At 39.2% G+C, this 16,918-nt stretch overlaps 1 protein-coding gene across 1 annotated transcript; it reads right to left on the bottom strand.

The window, feature by feature from the left end:
* Positions 1–475: 475 nt before the first annotated feature.
* Positions 476–13,568, bottom strand: oaz2a (ornithine decarboxylase antizyme 2a). The gene is given in 6 exon segments (XM_054619363.1): positions 476–2,733; positions 3,554–3,639; positions 4,236–4,408; positions 5,982–6,062; positions 6,064–6,130; positions 13,375–13,568. Coding segments are annotated over 6 exon segments (648 nt in total). The 5' UTR covers positions 13,485–13,568; the 3' UTR covers positions 476–2,602.
* Positions 13,569–16,918: the final 3,350 nt, after the last annotated feature.

Below are 16,918 nucleotides of genomic sequence, written 5' to 3'. Positions count from 1 at the left end.
CGTTCTCCTTCAGGCGGTGACAACAAAGGTTCAGAAGCAGGCTGCTGCTGTATTAGAGACGCAGATATAGAACAGCTGAGTTCATCCCGGCCTGGACGCTCAGAATAGATCTCTAGATCAACGGACCCGAGAGGTTGATGCAGTGTTTGGCGAGAAGCCAGCGGGGAGTTGTTCTGTGAGCTGAGCCTGTTGGGGGATTAGCGCCTGAGTCAGCGGTCGGCTGATGATCAGAGCTTCTCATAACTACTGTTCATGTAAAAAAAAAAAAAAAAGAATAACACTTTCAATTCTTCAAATCGGCCTCATCGTCGTTTTCTGATCTCACATCAGTCTAAAAGCACAACACTTCTTGTTTCAGAAGCAAACTTACAGTCTGGAAAAACAAAACTAGTTATCCAACACAGAAATACAACAAGAAAACATGTGGCAGCTTTTCATAAGCCCAAAGACAAACAGATTACAAAGACGACAAACACCCATTAAGATAATTTTTTATTTTATTTTCCAAGTATACAAGTGTGGATTGTCATTGAATGGTTGCTATGTCACTGACAACAACAACAGAAAAATAAATCCCTAAACTATCACAGTCAACATTTGAGAAATATACATACATAAAAATATACCTCTGAGAAAAAAAATTCATATATTGACATTTCCTAACAGCTCGTAGTCAGCGGCTCAATCAGTAGCAATGAAGACTCGTATGATCTGAACACATGCAGAAAAAAAAAAAAAAAAAAAGGCCCCCAACCCAAAAAACCAACACCAACATGGAACAGACTGCTATCGTGTTTCTGAGGCGAGTACGGCCGGCATGGGGAATGTTGGTTATATTATTGCTTTACATACCAAACTAGGGTGCAATAAGCTGAAATTTAAAAGCATGATTTCAAACATACAGTGTGTTACAGACAGAATGGATTCTTTGGCATTTTGTTAAATGAAATAAACCTGCACAGGATTCCTAATTGCATATATGTAATCACCTGAAGCGCTCTTGTTGTACCTCTACAAGTTTTTTTCAGGGGTCGGAATCTGTATGGGATTAAATATGGACACATTCCTTAATAAGACTTAAGAGTAAAAAATATAATAACATTGCACTCTCCTCTTTAGGCACAATAAAGCCTCGTTACAATCGAGCTTTGAACCGGTGCGGGATGAATCTACAGTGTTGAATGAAGCTTCACCAGCCCCAGTTTGTGTTTACATCGATCTTCAGTTGTATTTTATATCTTCATAGTAGAAAAAAAACGTATTTTTCTTGACTTTTTACATTTCCTACTTTCACTAGCTGGATAGGAAATTTTGCTTTTTTAACTTTCATCCATAGAAGAAACACCTTCAGAACAACAATAAGTGTTGTTTAAAAACCCTTCTGGGTTATTAAACAACAGATGCTTAGCACAAACCGGGGCTAAAGCCGCACTACATTCAAACATTGTATGTACATTTTAATGCTAAGTGAAAGTGGGTGGAGCTTCTCTTTAAACCTGACCATCTTGCACTAACAATTATTCAGCTTATGATCTTTGAAAAAAAAATAAAAAAAAAACCCAGAAAATAAACTAATGGTTTTTTGTGTGACGTGCAAAGTGAAACAACAGTGAGGCCTTCCTCACCCCCGCTGTCAATGACTCACACCGTCAGACTGACGGTGTGAGTTCATTATTGCACAGAGGGGGAGGAGGAGGAAGGGGAGGAGGAAGGGGAGGAGGAGGGAGAGGAGAGGGCTTTACCTCTGCGAGCTGACAGCTCAACATTCAGGCTGCGGTTTTGCTTTGACACGTCTGGAGACACTAACTGGGTATTTCTACATATGTGGCTAGAATGTTTTGGGCAGATGAGAGCTAAACCTGAAAAAAAATAAACCAGAGTGATTGACGTGTGCTGGAATGATGCCTCAGGAGGAAGTGAAAAGAAGTGCGTACATGTGATTTAATGCTAAATGTAACAGAGCAGGCTTTCCCTATTCTATAATATGAGGAAAAACAACATTTTATTGACCATAATTCCCTCTTTTTTTACCCCCAACCAAACACAGCTTTCACACTAGGACAAACCAGAGTTTCTTCTCTTATTAAAAAAAAAGTCCAAGCTGACAGGAGAGATATGCTGAATTTTAATGTAAAACACCGCCTTCTCCTGAATGTCAAACAGTTGTTTGTCTGGTTGATGGCAGCACAAACAAATACTGTGGCCAAGAGAGGAACCGCTAAGCAAAGGGGGAAAAAAAGAGAAAAGCCCAAATCCCAAGATGCCACGTGATGGCTTAGTTCAAGCTACGCCACTCCCTGTTCATCCAAACTGCAGATATCCTCAAGGGGAAAAAAGATGCAGTGGTGGGGGGGGGGGGAGAAGAGAGAGGTGGTGGAGTCTGCATCACATGGAAATCCAATCACTCCCAAACACTCCCCTTAAATCACAAGTCTATAAAAATAATTAAAGCTGACACCTCCCAGTCAGTGATGAAGGATTCTTTGGGGTTTTGTGTCAGAGCGAGAGCCGATACTTGGAGGGAGAAAACAGTCAAAAGGCATGTTTTCATGGGGGTGAGGAGAGGGGAGGGAGAGGGAGGCGTCAGGAGACGGTGTGGCAGTCACTCCTCGTCTGAGCTGCTGTTGTCCAGAGAGTAAACCATGAAGGCCAGATCGGGCCGGGCCGGTACCAAGGGGTGCCCCGGCTTCACCATCTCAAAGCCCATGTAGTGGAACGTCTTGATGATGGACACTGGAGGGGGAGACAAAAAAAAAAAAAAAAGAGTGTGAGAGGTTCAACTGGAGTCACCGTGACTCTGATGTCATTTGATTAATGATACATTTGTTTTTTTAGGGAATTTGCACCAAAAAAAAAATGGAAAATATCGACCAAAACTTGTCCTGCATTAGTACAGTATTCACCTAGAGTCTGTGGGTAGTTAGCCTAGCTTAGCATAAAGACTGGAAGCAGATGGAAGCAGCTAGCATGACTTTCTCCAAAGCTAAAAATAAGTCTCCCACCACCTATGAGCACATTTATTCACACTTATCTTGTTTTGTCAATAATGTACATTGCTTTATGTGAGCTTGTGATCGTGTAAGAACGGTGTCTTTGCACTCTGTTTCATCCATTATAATTCAAGTCAGTCTGTGATGCAAGAAACATTTCCCTTTTTTTGGACAATTAGGTAACAGTTGAAGTAGAATCTGATTCTTTGTGGTTTTAGAGGGAATAACTTTATTGAACTGTTTCTTTGTTGAACAGCAGCTGGGGAGCATCAAGGTGCACGAGGCTTCCGGATTCTTCCTGCCACAGTAAAGATATAACTATGTGTGTACAGATATCTATACCAAAACCTGTGCTAACCTGTGGAGACTTAGCAGGGCACCAGAACTGGTTACTTCAGTCATGCACACATACAAATACATTTCTTATTATTGACTGTATACCCACTTTTAAAAAAGGTATTCCTATTGCTAAATCATTATAAAAAGAAGCAAACTCTGCCTCTACAAATAAAAAAAAGCAAAACAAAAATAATCCAGTATATAAAGATAAAGAGCGCTCTTACATCGATCCTCTCTGTTTTTATGGAACCACAGGAACACATCGTTAACTTTGATCTTCTCTTCTGCAAACTCCAGCAGAGCAGTTAGCCTGAGGATGAACACAGAGAGAGAGAGAGAGAGAGAGAGAGAGAGAGAGAGAGAGAGAGAGAGAGAGAGAGAGAGAGAGAGACAGGCGGTGAGCGAGAGAGAGACAGGCGGTGAGCGAGGGGAGTGGCGATGACGCACACAAAGTACATTTTTATTTTTTTCCTTTTTTACATAAGTGCTTCATCTTTACATAATAAAGCAGCGGCAACAAGAGCTGGCTGCTCAGCCGACCGGCTGTGTGTGCCCGCAGCAGGCAAGGTTACTCTGTTGTGGCATCGATTACAGCCAAACACAGCCTCTTGTGTATAATTTAGACCCATATGGTGTGCAGACCTCCACTGCTCTGTTAGACTGGACTGCACTTAATGAGATGATTTAGTAGCATTAAGAAACAACATAACATAAGAAAAACTTAAAGAGGGTGGAGAAATCATTTATAAAACGGTACCCTGTAGAGGGTTTATTGTTAATACATTATTTTTTTGCCATTTAAAATAAATGCATTCCTTTTTACAACCATAAGGTTTCTCCCGTGTCAGGAAAACACATCAGGGGCCTTCGTGTGTTATAAATTAGGGGTCTTAAAACATTCCTTACCCTTCTTTGCTCCCCTCCACCAGCGGCCCAGCAGGGATCTCCAGGAAGAGGCTGTCTCCTGATAGAGCCGTGTCCCAGAAGGCCGAGCGGCGCTCATTCAGCTGGTAGTTGAAGCGAAGAAAAGAGGGGTTCCCACTCGCTGGAGCGGCCTGCGTCACCGTTAACTTCTCATCCTGGATTATTTACAGGGAGGACGGAGAAGAAAGACACATTCAGTTTATCAATTCAATGCTATTTTTATCACCATAAATGCAAAGATTCATTTTTACACTGGAGAGAGTTTTAGCAGAAGTGAGGGTAAGCACAGCAAAAGACCCCATCTATCATTTGACCATAGAAATATGAACTATAGTAGCATACATACTGAAAAAAGTAAAACATTTTGAATGAATGTTCTGCATTTTCTCTCTTCCTCAACTGATCACAACTCAAAACACAAACATGTTTTACTCTACTACATCATCAGAAAACATAATAATATACTAATAACTTGGGAGTAATGGCAGGTGTTTTCTTTTGAATCACTGGGTTCTTTAAACTTCAAAAGTCCGATATGAATTTTGTACGAGGATGGGTTTCTGCTTTTGAGAGCAGCTCTGAAGCGGTTATAAAGAGGAAGTGGTTAAGACGTGTGTCTGCAGCAGACGAGTCTTGTGCTGTAACTGATGAGTGATCAAACCACATCTGTCTTCAGCAACTCACTGAGCAGATATTTGGTCAGACAGCATGTGATGGGTTAGGATGCATCGAAAGAAAAAGAAGCTTTTAAACACAAGTGATTTCCACAATTTTAATGTGTAGTTGTTCGTTAGTTGTTTGTTGCTGAATAATCTTTGCAGAAATCTGGATCTGATGTCGTCTTTGTCATGAATTCTGAGCAGCTGTCGAAATCAATCTGGATGAATTGTCATTTAAATGTGTGCAAATACTGAAAGAGACATGTCCATCAAATTATATTGCGTTGTATAACTTCCACCCACAAGTCCTAGAGTTCATAAAAGTGTATGTGATATGTATATAAGAGACTGTGACCAAATCTGATAAAGCCGTAAGGTTATGAGGACAGATGAGGATGTTAATATGAGAGTTGTGACTGATCTGTCTGATCCTAAATCTCTAATCCGCGGGGACAGTCAGTCACATGTCTGGGGTAAAATTTGACACACAGTAGAGAGGACAAAGCAGTTTGTGTGTAAAGGTTTTTCTGTTAAATATCTGTATTGTTTTACTATCTGATGTTCTCACTGCGTGGATTCTCATTTCTCCTCAATATAAAATGAGCGCACCAAGTGAAAACTGGGCAAATGAGCAAATTCAAGCATTGAATACAGATACAGGTCCAGATGATGAGCAGGAGGCCGATAACAAGGGTTTCTGACTAATTTCGACTTTGCAATTTGAGAACACAACTCATTAGCACGGTGTTTAGTAGACCGAGTTAGAGTGGTCCCTGAGGGATGAAGCACTTATCGTCATTATTACTGTCAGTGCTTTCAGCAAATAAGACGAGTGCCAACGTTTGTATTTTTATCATTTGCCATTTAGCTCTTATAAAATGTAATTTATCCCGTATAAAAAGTCTTAATTTGCTTGTAAACCCCTCCAACCAAAACACCACTGCAACCTTCAGACTGTTTTACAAGCAGCCCCTTTGTGTGGTTATTAGTTTTTTTTTGTCTAATATGCAAATGTCACCAGGAAGCTTTACAGCTCTCCGTGTTGGTGTGTGAAGTCGAGGACGGTCACCTTGTGTAGTAGCACTCCGAGAGAGTGATCCCTGACCGTCCCTCGCCCACCCGGGATCTTCAGATGTGGGTGAGGGGCATCAGGAACACCACAGAGGCCCTGGAGACTGAGGGATGGAGCCGGGCAACCGGGGTCCCGATAACCAGGAACTGAAAAAAAGGAGGAAGATGAATCGGTTAGAATTTCAACTCCTCTCATGTACTTGTTCTAAAAAAAATGAAATAATAAAAATTGAAATGCTTCCACACACTTTACTCTGCCAGTAAAACATCACTTGTTATTATTGCAATGACGACATCAACAATGGGAAACTTATAAACTTAAGTCTCAATCTTTGACTCTCAATTCTTTGACATTTTAGAGCTAACTGCGTTCAATATTTATTAATTGATTAAAAGTAAGTATGTAATACATTTAAAAAAAATTCCCACTGCTGTTTAATAAACAATACAGGCTTCTGAAGGCCCTGGCCTGGTTCAACATTGACTGTGCATTTCCTAAACTGTATAAACACTGTTGTTGGTGTGATGAGGTCAGAGTCACTGAAGTTTGTCCAGACTAATTCCTTGTTGTTGTTTTATTATCTTATTGAAGGAAGTTGTTAGAACATAGAACCCATACGCCTCTATCAGAAGTATCAGGACATTTAAAACCTTAACTACACTTTAAAAAAAAGCACTTTTTTTTTACTGCAAGCAGCGCTTTGTAGCAACGATTCCACGACTCACAATTCACATTCCCGTTTAGCACCATTCTTCAGTTGGCCGAAAACATACCAACAAACATAGCAAAGCACCAACGAAGAAGAGGGACAAGACACTGGAACTTATATGGATATGTAAACACTGCACAATAAAAGTTAGATTTTGTATCTGTTTTGCAAATGTTTAATGAGGAAGGAGATGCACTTGACAGCTTTGTTAGACCTCAGAACTTTTGTGTTTTTACAAGAAAACTCCACAGACAGAACTGAAACTTGAACACATGATGAGTAATCCTGCTCTGCTACTAATGTCAGCCTCTCGGCTAGTCGTCTCACTCAAAACCGCCCATTTTAACTTCAGTAAATAACATCCCTGCTATTAGCAAATATAAAAGCAAATATAAAAAGCACCTGTGGCAACCTGGGTGCTTTTATATTTGCTAATAGACTTTGCAGCATAGCAGACAGAGGGATTCTACTGTTTGTCTAACTCTGTAAATTAAGGCTATATTTTGACCAAACCTGAGTTTATGATTCATGCAACAGTGGAGAGAGCTGACCAAGCCGGTTTTGATGAGTTGTATTTGGTTTCTGACAAGATTAAATGAAGTGTTACAAAGCGGCGAGGTAAAATTGCTGTATTTTTCCAATAGAGGAGAGAATATTTATTGTATCCTTTGTACGTGTATGAATTATTATAATTGGGAGAATCACTATTAGTTTTGAGAGACCTATATGTTCAAGTCTGTGTATATTGTTTTGAGGAAGGAAAAATAAATATTCCTCCCGATGAATTGTAATGTACTGAAATGATTCTAAATAAAAGTAAAAAATAAAGCATATCCATTTCAATAAACTGTCCCGATGTGTGCTCTCAAGACTGCCAGGAAGGAGTCTTGCCTTTCCGTCTGTAGGATTCATCCTACCAAGGAAGCATTCTTGAGTTTGAGAACACTCCTAGTGGCCTTTAACATGAGACTGATCCTGTCAGTTAGTCAGGTCTGGTCGGTTATATATAGATTTTTATCATATTTCTTCAATCCTGTGACCCAAATTCAAACAAAATTCGAGGTCATAATACATAAACAAAGAACAAAGCCAACAAGCATGTGATGCGGGAAAACTCCCATCAAGTTTCACGCCCACAATATATTATGGTTTAAAAGTGTACCTCTGTGTAAGATATGATATTATTTTAGCAGCCATCATCGCTGACTCGACTGACTCGACTGAAAAATCCATCCCAGGCTGAATGTTTACGACGAGCCCGCGACAGACAGAATTAAAGCCTAATGATTTGAAACTGCATTCACAGAGTTGCTGGCGGGTTGTGCGTGTGGTGGAAGGCATGCATCGTAAACAAGCACATGATCTGTAAACACCTCTTCAAATAGCATGAGCGGCTTTTGGGAACGCACATCTCTGGTGGTTTGAGTTACAGTCGTGCATCTCAAAGCAGACACGATGGCAGCCGGCCGACGCTGCCAGACGGACATGAAAATGAGGCCTGGGGACTCTCATATTGTCCATTTTTGGCCTTTTTAGACGAGCAAAAGTATCCCCCAGTCTGCCTCAGATTTGTCCCCGAGAGGTTTTTGCATCTTTATTTAAACCAGGCACGATACACAATCTTCTATCTTAAAATGACACCAGATAGACCAGATCTGTTCGTGAGTGAATAATGATATGACCGAGTCGTGCCAAAGTCAAACATCAGATATGTGCATCCCTGTTTATGTGAAAGGGAGGAGCTGAGCAGCCAATTTGCCTGCAGAGCAGACAGCTAACCTGAACAACCTGATCTGCACAGTAAAAGCAAAGAGAGGAAGCAATGGAAAACAAAGCTCATTATGCCCGGCCTTATCACTTTGCAGCATCAGCTCCGCGCACACTTTACCTCTCTCACCACTTCTTGGTTCTTATATATGCAGAGACAACATAAGAAGTGCAAAATGACATGGCTATAGACCTGAAGATCAGTTGATTAATCGAGAAGATTAATCGATAATTGAAATAATCGCTAGTTGCAGATCTAAAAAGTTGCAACAAAAAAGGAGACACGAACACATTTAAAATCCTGCATTCAAAATCAATTGTATTATCAGCAAAAATGCTTAAATATCAAAAGCTTGGCTCCTGTCCACGCTACAATAATATGACACTTCTTATAAGCAGGTTTTGTGTGTAAAATTGTAATATGCAATTAATGTATTGGTTTAGACATAGCAATAAATGGAAATACTTCACTAAGGTAACTTAAAAAACTACAAAAACAAACATAGAAGGGTCAGGTTGCAGTCTCAGCACATGGAAAGTAGCAGGTAAGTTAAAAATATCCATTTAATACAGTATAGACGGCCAAGAGTTTCTCTTCATTTAGTTACAAAAGTGACAAAGACTATCGGGGACGACGGGTAGGACGCAGAAGGAGGATAAGATTAGAACGCTTGCCTAGACCTGCTTCTCTTTTTCCATCTTCCCTTCCAGAGACAGAGAGAAGAGCCTGTCCTTGATGGGAATGCCAGCTTGTTTTGAAAGCCAACACTTTCGTCTTCTGACATTTAAGCAACACTCAGCCCAGCCGCCACCCATGATGACACTCTAACTGGAGAGCTGCAGCCTTATGTCCCTTCTAATAGGTCCCGAGGTCACCCTAAAAACAGACTTTAGGTAACGTTTTTAAAGGTCGGGGTTGACTTGACGGGTGAATCAGACTCCGTGAAGGTCGAGAGCACTCACAAGCCTGGACTGCATTAATATGCTGGTGAGGATTTAATCATCTGTGTGTTACAGCGAGACTCAAAGATGCAAAGTGCGTCATCGTGCGTTCCTGCCAGGAGGGGCGAGGTCATGCGTGTCAGAGGAACTATTTTTTATTATCATTTTAAAAAGATGAATGCTTCCACTGCTAGTTTGCTCTTCCTGAGACTGTGAGTTGTTTTGAGAAGTGATTCAGGTTAACAGTTAGAGCGGATGAACAGCTCGGGTTGGCCGGCTGCTGAGGCAGAGTTTAGCATGAAAGCCAAGAAACACACAGTTCAATCAAAACAGGAAGCGCTCCGGCAGGTTGTCCGAGAAGACTGAAACACACCGAACCGACTTCTAACACTATAATTACCAGCTTAGTAATGGAAAAAAGACTCAAACTTAAACCCAAATTGTCAACGTAAACAGGCTTGTTAGCCCAAGAATAAAGGGGTCTACGTTGGAGACGTATACAACACGTTGCTGTGTGCAGGGAAGTAAACAGGAGAGTCTTCGGACCGCCTCCGACCCCTGGAAGTCTGGCAGAGCTGCGTGTCGTTAAAGATGTCGAGACAGAGACAGGAAAGGCACTCATGCCTCGAGTTATGACGGATGTATCCCTGGCCAAACACGTCGCACTGACCCCGGGACCCGAATTCTGGCTGTGCTCGGCAGGTCAGACACACAGAGGATAACAAACACAACCAAACTAGTCTAAATATCCAGACTGGTACGGAGTGGAGGATTCAAATTAGCGTAGTGTTGAAATGTAAACATGTCTGACCGAGAAACAAACATTGCCACTGTGGGAGAGTAGAATACTTTCTATAATTATCATAAAACAAAAGTAAAAAATAGAAGTCACAACAATTAAAAAAAAGAAAAACACCAAACAGGAACCACTATTATGGTGTGGATGACAACTTTAAAAACATCCGTTACAGACATTTGCAATGATCAAAATGCAGCTTGAATGTAGTTTGTGGCTTCCAACACCCACATTGGTGTAATTCAGCACAGGCTTTGTCAGTACAGGCACAGTTTGGTAAGCCTGCGGCAGCAATAATTAGCGGTGTGACTACGAACTGAAGAATGAGCAAGGCAAAGCCGTAATTCAACATTCAAGCCTTAATGTCTATCACCTGTGGAAAAGAACACAAGCTTTGCCAGGAGAAAAACAACCTCCTCAACCTATTCATCCAACAGCAAAGAGGGTGTGTCTGGCACAAAACTATCTGTGGTGGCATTTTTGCAGGTGGGGCGCCAAATGAAATATGACATACTGTATTTCAATGGGTGACACTGGTAGCTGTGAACAAACCTGCTGAAACACAAACACCTGGATAGAGAAGCCATTCAATTGTTTGAGTTCAGAATAACAAACAGCGGCCGCACACTGACAGAAACAAAATGTATGACTTTATAAATACATTAAAAAAAAAGGTAAAGATGATGATGGCACTACTGTATGACGGACACGTCGACTTTCCCTTCACAATTTCCCCACTTTGTCAACTTCTGATTATGTAATGAATTGATTAGAGCTGAAACAATCAGGCAATTTATCAATAAGATGATCGGGAGAAAATAAATCAGCACTCCTTTATCAATAGTTTGGTTATCAAATTGTTGTTTGATGTTCTAACTAGTGGATATCTCTGGTAGGGCGGCAACCAATAATGCAATTATTTTCTTGATCGATAGATTAATCATTTGGCTAATAATACAATTTTAGGAAAAATGTCAATCAAAGTCTCTTTAAGTCTAAGGTGATGTCTTAGAATGCCTTGTTTTGTCTCACCAACAGTCTTAAAAGCCCAAAATGTAAAGTAACCATGTTATTTAAAAAAGAGAGAGTAGAAGAAATCCTCTCATTTATAAAGTTTTGCTTGGAATTAATTGATCGATTAATTGTTTTAGCTATAATTGTTTGGTTTTGGACTGTTGGCCGGACAAAACAAAACATTTTAAAAAGGTCAACTTGGGCTTTGGGAAATTGTGCACTTTTTTATTATCTTTCATTTTATGCCTCAAACAAATAAAGAATAAACTGTGTGGAGTTAATAAAATGTGGAGAGCCTTCTCAAGTTTTCTGCCAGTGCGGACATTTTTTTATTTCAGTGCAATGGGTTTATTTCAAACTTGTCGTCTGCAACTCATTACTCAATCGTAAGTGAATGCCTAAGGTCTGTGTCACAGCCTCGCCTGAGGTCAGCAGTAATAGCTGAGGTTGACGTCTCCAGATGTCAGCTGAAGACCGGTTGGCACGGCTAATGTTTTGGTTTCGTTACGGAAAATTCAACAGTGCTCTGATCCAAAAATCTTCCAGCCACCACAGCAACCACAGAAAGGAGAAGCCTGCCAGTCAATTAAAGGAGCGCTTAGTAACACTCAGGTAGGTCAGGTTAGATAATCCAGCTGTTTCTGACTGAATGCACCCAAAACACACGCCCCTCTCTCTCTCACACACACACACACACACAAAATTAGATTCCATTGATGCTTGATAAGTGAACCAGTAGAGGGGAGGGAGGTTACGCAACCAGGCTGATGTAGGCCAGTTAATGCCTTCAGCTGACATGGCCGTAACAGCCTGAGAGCTAATATAGTCACTGCTCTGGCTCACAGCATCAATGGACCTCTTCCTCTCTGCACGTCAGATGATAAAACCCACAGAGGACAAAAACAAGGCCTCGTGCCAAGTCCCTATAGGACGATCATGACAACGCAATAGCAGGGACATCCAGTACAAAACAAGACACAACAGCATGAGGTGACTAAGCTACAGAATGGCCGCACATGCACAATGTAAAGACGGTCCAAAATCATTTTAGCACTACTTGTAAGGAGTGTATTTTCTCCACTAATTAACATTAATCAAATAATTAATTAAAAGTTGTTTTTATCATTTGCAACTGTCTCTATTTAGCATTTTTTTTTTGTAAATATAGGCTAATCTTTGGGCCATTTTACAGATAAAACGATTAATCACCGATTTCGATTACAGCAAACAACAGAATAATCAATAGTTAAAATAAGTGTTGGGTGCAACCCTACATCTTGCAGTATTTGAACAAACAAGAAACAGGTCCCCAGTAGGAACAATGATACTTTTGAAGTTTAATACTTGGGATTTAAAATACAAAACATGTGTTTTAAAAACATATCCTGGCTGGAGTTTTGTTGTTTGGAGACCTTCTGGCCTCGCAGACCCACGAATAATTGATTCCACTTCAACTTTGCATTATATTATATGTACAAGGATGCTTTTTTATTTATTGTACACTCACATGATCACATGATCAGATTGCAACTAATGCATCTCTCTAGATATTTCACCTAAAATCATCAGCTGCATCCAAATATTGACATAAATAATGAAAAGTTATCCATCTAGATGTCTGTCTGCAAACATAACACACTCAGCACATGATCATGTCTGTTTACAGATCCTATCTGCAGTGGTGGAATGCAATTAAGTACATTGTACTTAAACACAAACTTGTACTTAAAAAATAAATGCACATTCCATGCTACTTACATCTCAAGATATTGTGCTTTTTATCCTAAAGTGATAGTTATTACTTTACAAATGTTCTATTATTTCCACAAAAACACAGGTAAACGTATAAGTTATTATTATAATATTATAGGTTAACCCACCCAGCAGTGTATAGAGTAATTAAAATGAGCCCCATCTTTATCATCTATATCACAAATACTTCAATAATTCAATAATATGAGGATTCAGAAATTAGACATTTCTGCAAAAGGAGCACTTTTACTTTAGTAGATTTTGATGCAAATACTTTGTTACTTAAGAAAGATGTTCAATGCATCACTCTTACAGTAAAAGAGTATTTGTAGACTGTGTAATACAGTAATGTAACACATCTGCATACTTCCTCCTGCACACTTTCTAGAAGAATCCTTGCATCCTCCTACCTTTCCTCTGTGTTCAGCATGATCGCTTCGAGGAAACACGGGTCTTTAGCTCCTTTTTGACAACTAAAACAATTACTATTCGATAAAAACTCGACAGACAAGTTCACCATCCGTAAATGAAGGCAAAAACCTTGTGGGAGTCAAAGTATCTGGAGAGGTTTTGCAGAGAGACGAGCGAGGAGTCTGCAGCGAGTCTGCGCTCCTGGGCTGCAGGAAGAGGCTTTTATAGCTGCAGCAAGGCATCATGGGTGATCTGTGGGGCTGGCTCTACAAGTAAACAAACTATTAAAACCTTCTTATCAGACACATTTAAAGAGGGGCATGTACAATTGTCAAAACACTGTAGTAAATAAAAAAGATCAGAGTCAAGTTCTGGGTTTCATTAAAAAAAATGTACAATTATTTGCTCCTGAACAAACTTTTCATATAATTAACTTGTGGTGGAGGAAGTATTCAGATAATAATAAATAACTGTAAAAACACTCACAAGTACTTACTTTTACTTAAAACGTGTATAATCAGGAAACTTTTCCAGTATTAAAAGTAAAAGTACATACAAAAAAAAAGTGAAACTGTTAAAACCTTCTTATCAGAGACATTTAAAGAGGGTCATGTAAAATTTAAAGAGGGTCATGTAAAATTGTCAAAACACTGTAGTAAATAAAAAAGATCAGAGTCAAGTTCTGGGTTTCATTAAAAAAAAAAATAATTGTAATTTACAATTATTTGCTCCTGAACAAACTTTTCATATAATTAACTTGTGGTGGAGGAAGTATTCAGATAATAATAAATAAAATACCACACTGTAAAAACACTCACAAGTACTTACTTTTACTTACAAGTAAAGGTCCTTCTTTGGATATGTAAGTAAAACGTGTATAATCAGGAAACTTTTCCAGTATTAAAAGTAAAAGTAAATACAAAAAAAAAGTCAAACTCGTCATATGTCTTTTGTGCAAAAATATTTTCCTTCTTAAATGTACAGTACCAGTCAAAAGTTTGGACACACCTTCTCATTCAACTACTTTGACGAATCTAAAATATAAAACATATTCTGGTTTGTTGAGCATTTGTTTGTTTACCACATAATTCCATACAGTACCAGTCAAAAGTTTGGACACACCTTCTCATTCAATGGTTTTTCTTTATTTTTATTTTTATGAATGAGAAGGTGTGTCCAAACTTTTGACTGGTACTGTAATTCCATATGTGTTCCTTCATAGTTAGGATGTCTTCAATATTAATCTACAATGTAGAAAAAAATAAAAATCGACTCAATTTTCACTTTTGCATGAACAAGCTGTTTTTGTGCGCAGAATTGCATTGCACGTGTTCAGTCAATGCAACAATAACACAGGCCAAGCATTAACAGCCTTTAGGCTAACGAAGAACGAACTCACAAGCATCAGAATACATTTACATTAGCACAACTGGCCAATGATAATAGGCAAAACCCCTAAACTGACATTTTTCATTATACAACATGAACAATGCCAGATAAATATTACTTGGTGCACGGACCGTAATCAAAGACAGCATTCTAAATATCAAGAACCATCTCACAAGATCAGACAAAACATTTCAAAAACAAAGAGGCCTTTCTATCAAAATCAGATTCATAGAAATGAGTTAATGCATTTATAAAAAACAGGCTATACTTTTATGATCTTTTTACCTGTTTCCTAAAATCTGTTGTTCTACGACTACAGTTAAATCGAGCTATCTATCAAAACTAGCATTTATTCTAAAATCCTGCTACTTGTAAACAAAGCTCTAAAATTGCCTTTGACCTCAGTATATATATAAAAAAAACAAGATGCTAATTAGATACAAACCAGCAAGAGCCCTCAGGTCCACATGTAGAGGTCTTTGAGCCATCCCTGGTGCTAACAATAAAGCAGGAGAGGCCGCCTTCTGTATTTATGCCCTAAGTCAATGGAGCGACCCGAGGGGCCCCACTGAACAATTTTAAAAGTATGTCAAAAACATTCCTACTCAAAAGCGTCAACAGTATAGCTCACTTCTTAGCCTATGTGTGTGTGTGTGTGTGTGTGTGTGTGTATTTTGGCATTTGTATATTCTGCACTTGCACTCGTTCAATTATCATCATATGGTATTTTTATGTGAAGTACATGGTTTTGCATTTAAATATGTACGAAATGTTCTATAAAAACAAACTTGACTTTAAGATATTTAGTCTTGAATACAAACATTCTTGAGATTACCATTGAAATATTTAAGATGCATTTTTCTTCCAGTGATATTTTTGTGTGGTATCCTTTACTAATGTAAATAATAGATTTGTATTTCTACAATTTTCTTTGCCAAGATTTTTTTCTCTCTCTTAATCGGAGCTCTGCAGGATTACCTTACTTGTGGCCAGACTGAGGTGTTCTGCATACAGACATCTCTTTTGTTAGCTATTTATTGATATTGCATGCGCGCTATATACACTAAAAGTACAGCTTTACCATACAGCTTTAACAAATATTACATGTAGCACACTGAAGAGTTCCTAAATAAAGCTGATTTCATTTTATGAGGCACATTTGAGTCTTTAAGTGAGCAAATCTCTCCTTCACCCTAATTTCAGTTCTAATTTAAGGCTCTAAAATTTTAATATTTCACCTTCTCATCGTTCCGGGTTACTGAAAATTATACAAATGCATCATTGGATAAAATATCCTAAAATATTATCGGTTTGCTTTAGGTACGAATTGAGCTATAAATGTTTTGCAATAAATATCTTAGATAGATGCCCAAGGTAAACAAATAAAAGTGTTTAGGGCTCTCAGTAGCTGATTTTCATTACAATTGGCATGGGGTTAAAGGTAATCAAATTCTCAAGCCAAACAGTTACTGTTGTTGATGTTTTTGTAATGTGATGACTTAACATGTCTGGTGAAAATCTGAGAATGGCGAGGCCGAATTAGACTGAGGAAGAGAAACAAGTGTTGGACGATAAATATGGAAAGAAAAACACCTAATATAATGTGAAAGTATTGATTGCTCCTCCTCCTATTTTCTTTCATATTCAGGGGTAAAGAAGATGTATAATCACAGTCTCAGATTTGGAGGTTTGTATTTTGAAATCCTCAAAACTTCTCCAGTCCCCTGCACTATGTTTGACCTCTGACCCCTCTGAAGAAAAATTTAGGCATAGGGAACAACGTGAACCTGGTAGAGAGATAAAACAAGCTTAAGTTGCTTCCCTGAAGTGATCACAGTGTGCTTTTCTTCCTCTAAAACCGTCCGTCTGTCCCTCTCAGTGGTCATCTTCTCTCAGCTTGAGTCTGAACATAGACCCAGTTATGTAAGGAGGAACGGAAAAGTGCCCCTGTGCCAAACAGATTATGAGATTAGTAACCAGATAGCAGCCCGGCTACTCGATCCTGGCACATCACAGCATTAATAGTGGCGGTCCACTTTGCCAGGGTAAGAAGGTGACACGGGGGTCACCACCACCTGCCAGCCTCCATGTAACAGCACCCTAATTATGATGTAACAGTGAGTGAGACCAGTAAATGACAGCAGCAGTGTCTAG

This window comes from Anoplopoma fimbria, chromosome 19 (assembly GCF_027596085.1).
Source record: "Anoplopoma fimbria isolate UVic2021 breed Golden Eagle Sablefish chromosome 19, Afim_UVic_2022, whole genome shotgun sequence".
Taxonomy (NCBI): Eukaryota; Metazoa; Chordata; class Actinopteri; order Perciformes; family Anoplopomatidae; genus Anoplopoma; species Anoplopoma fimbria.
The sequence above is the reverse complement of the archived record's forward strand: the minus strand, read 5'-3'. Positions and strand labels throughout refer to the sequence as shown.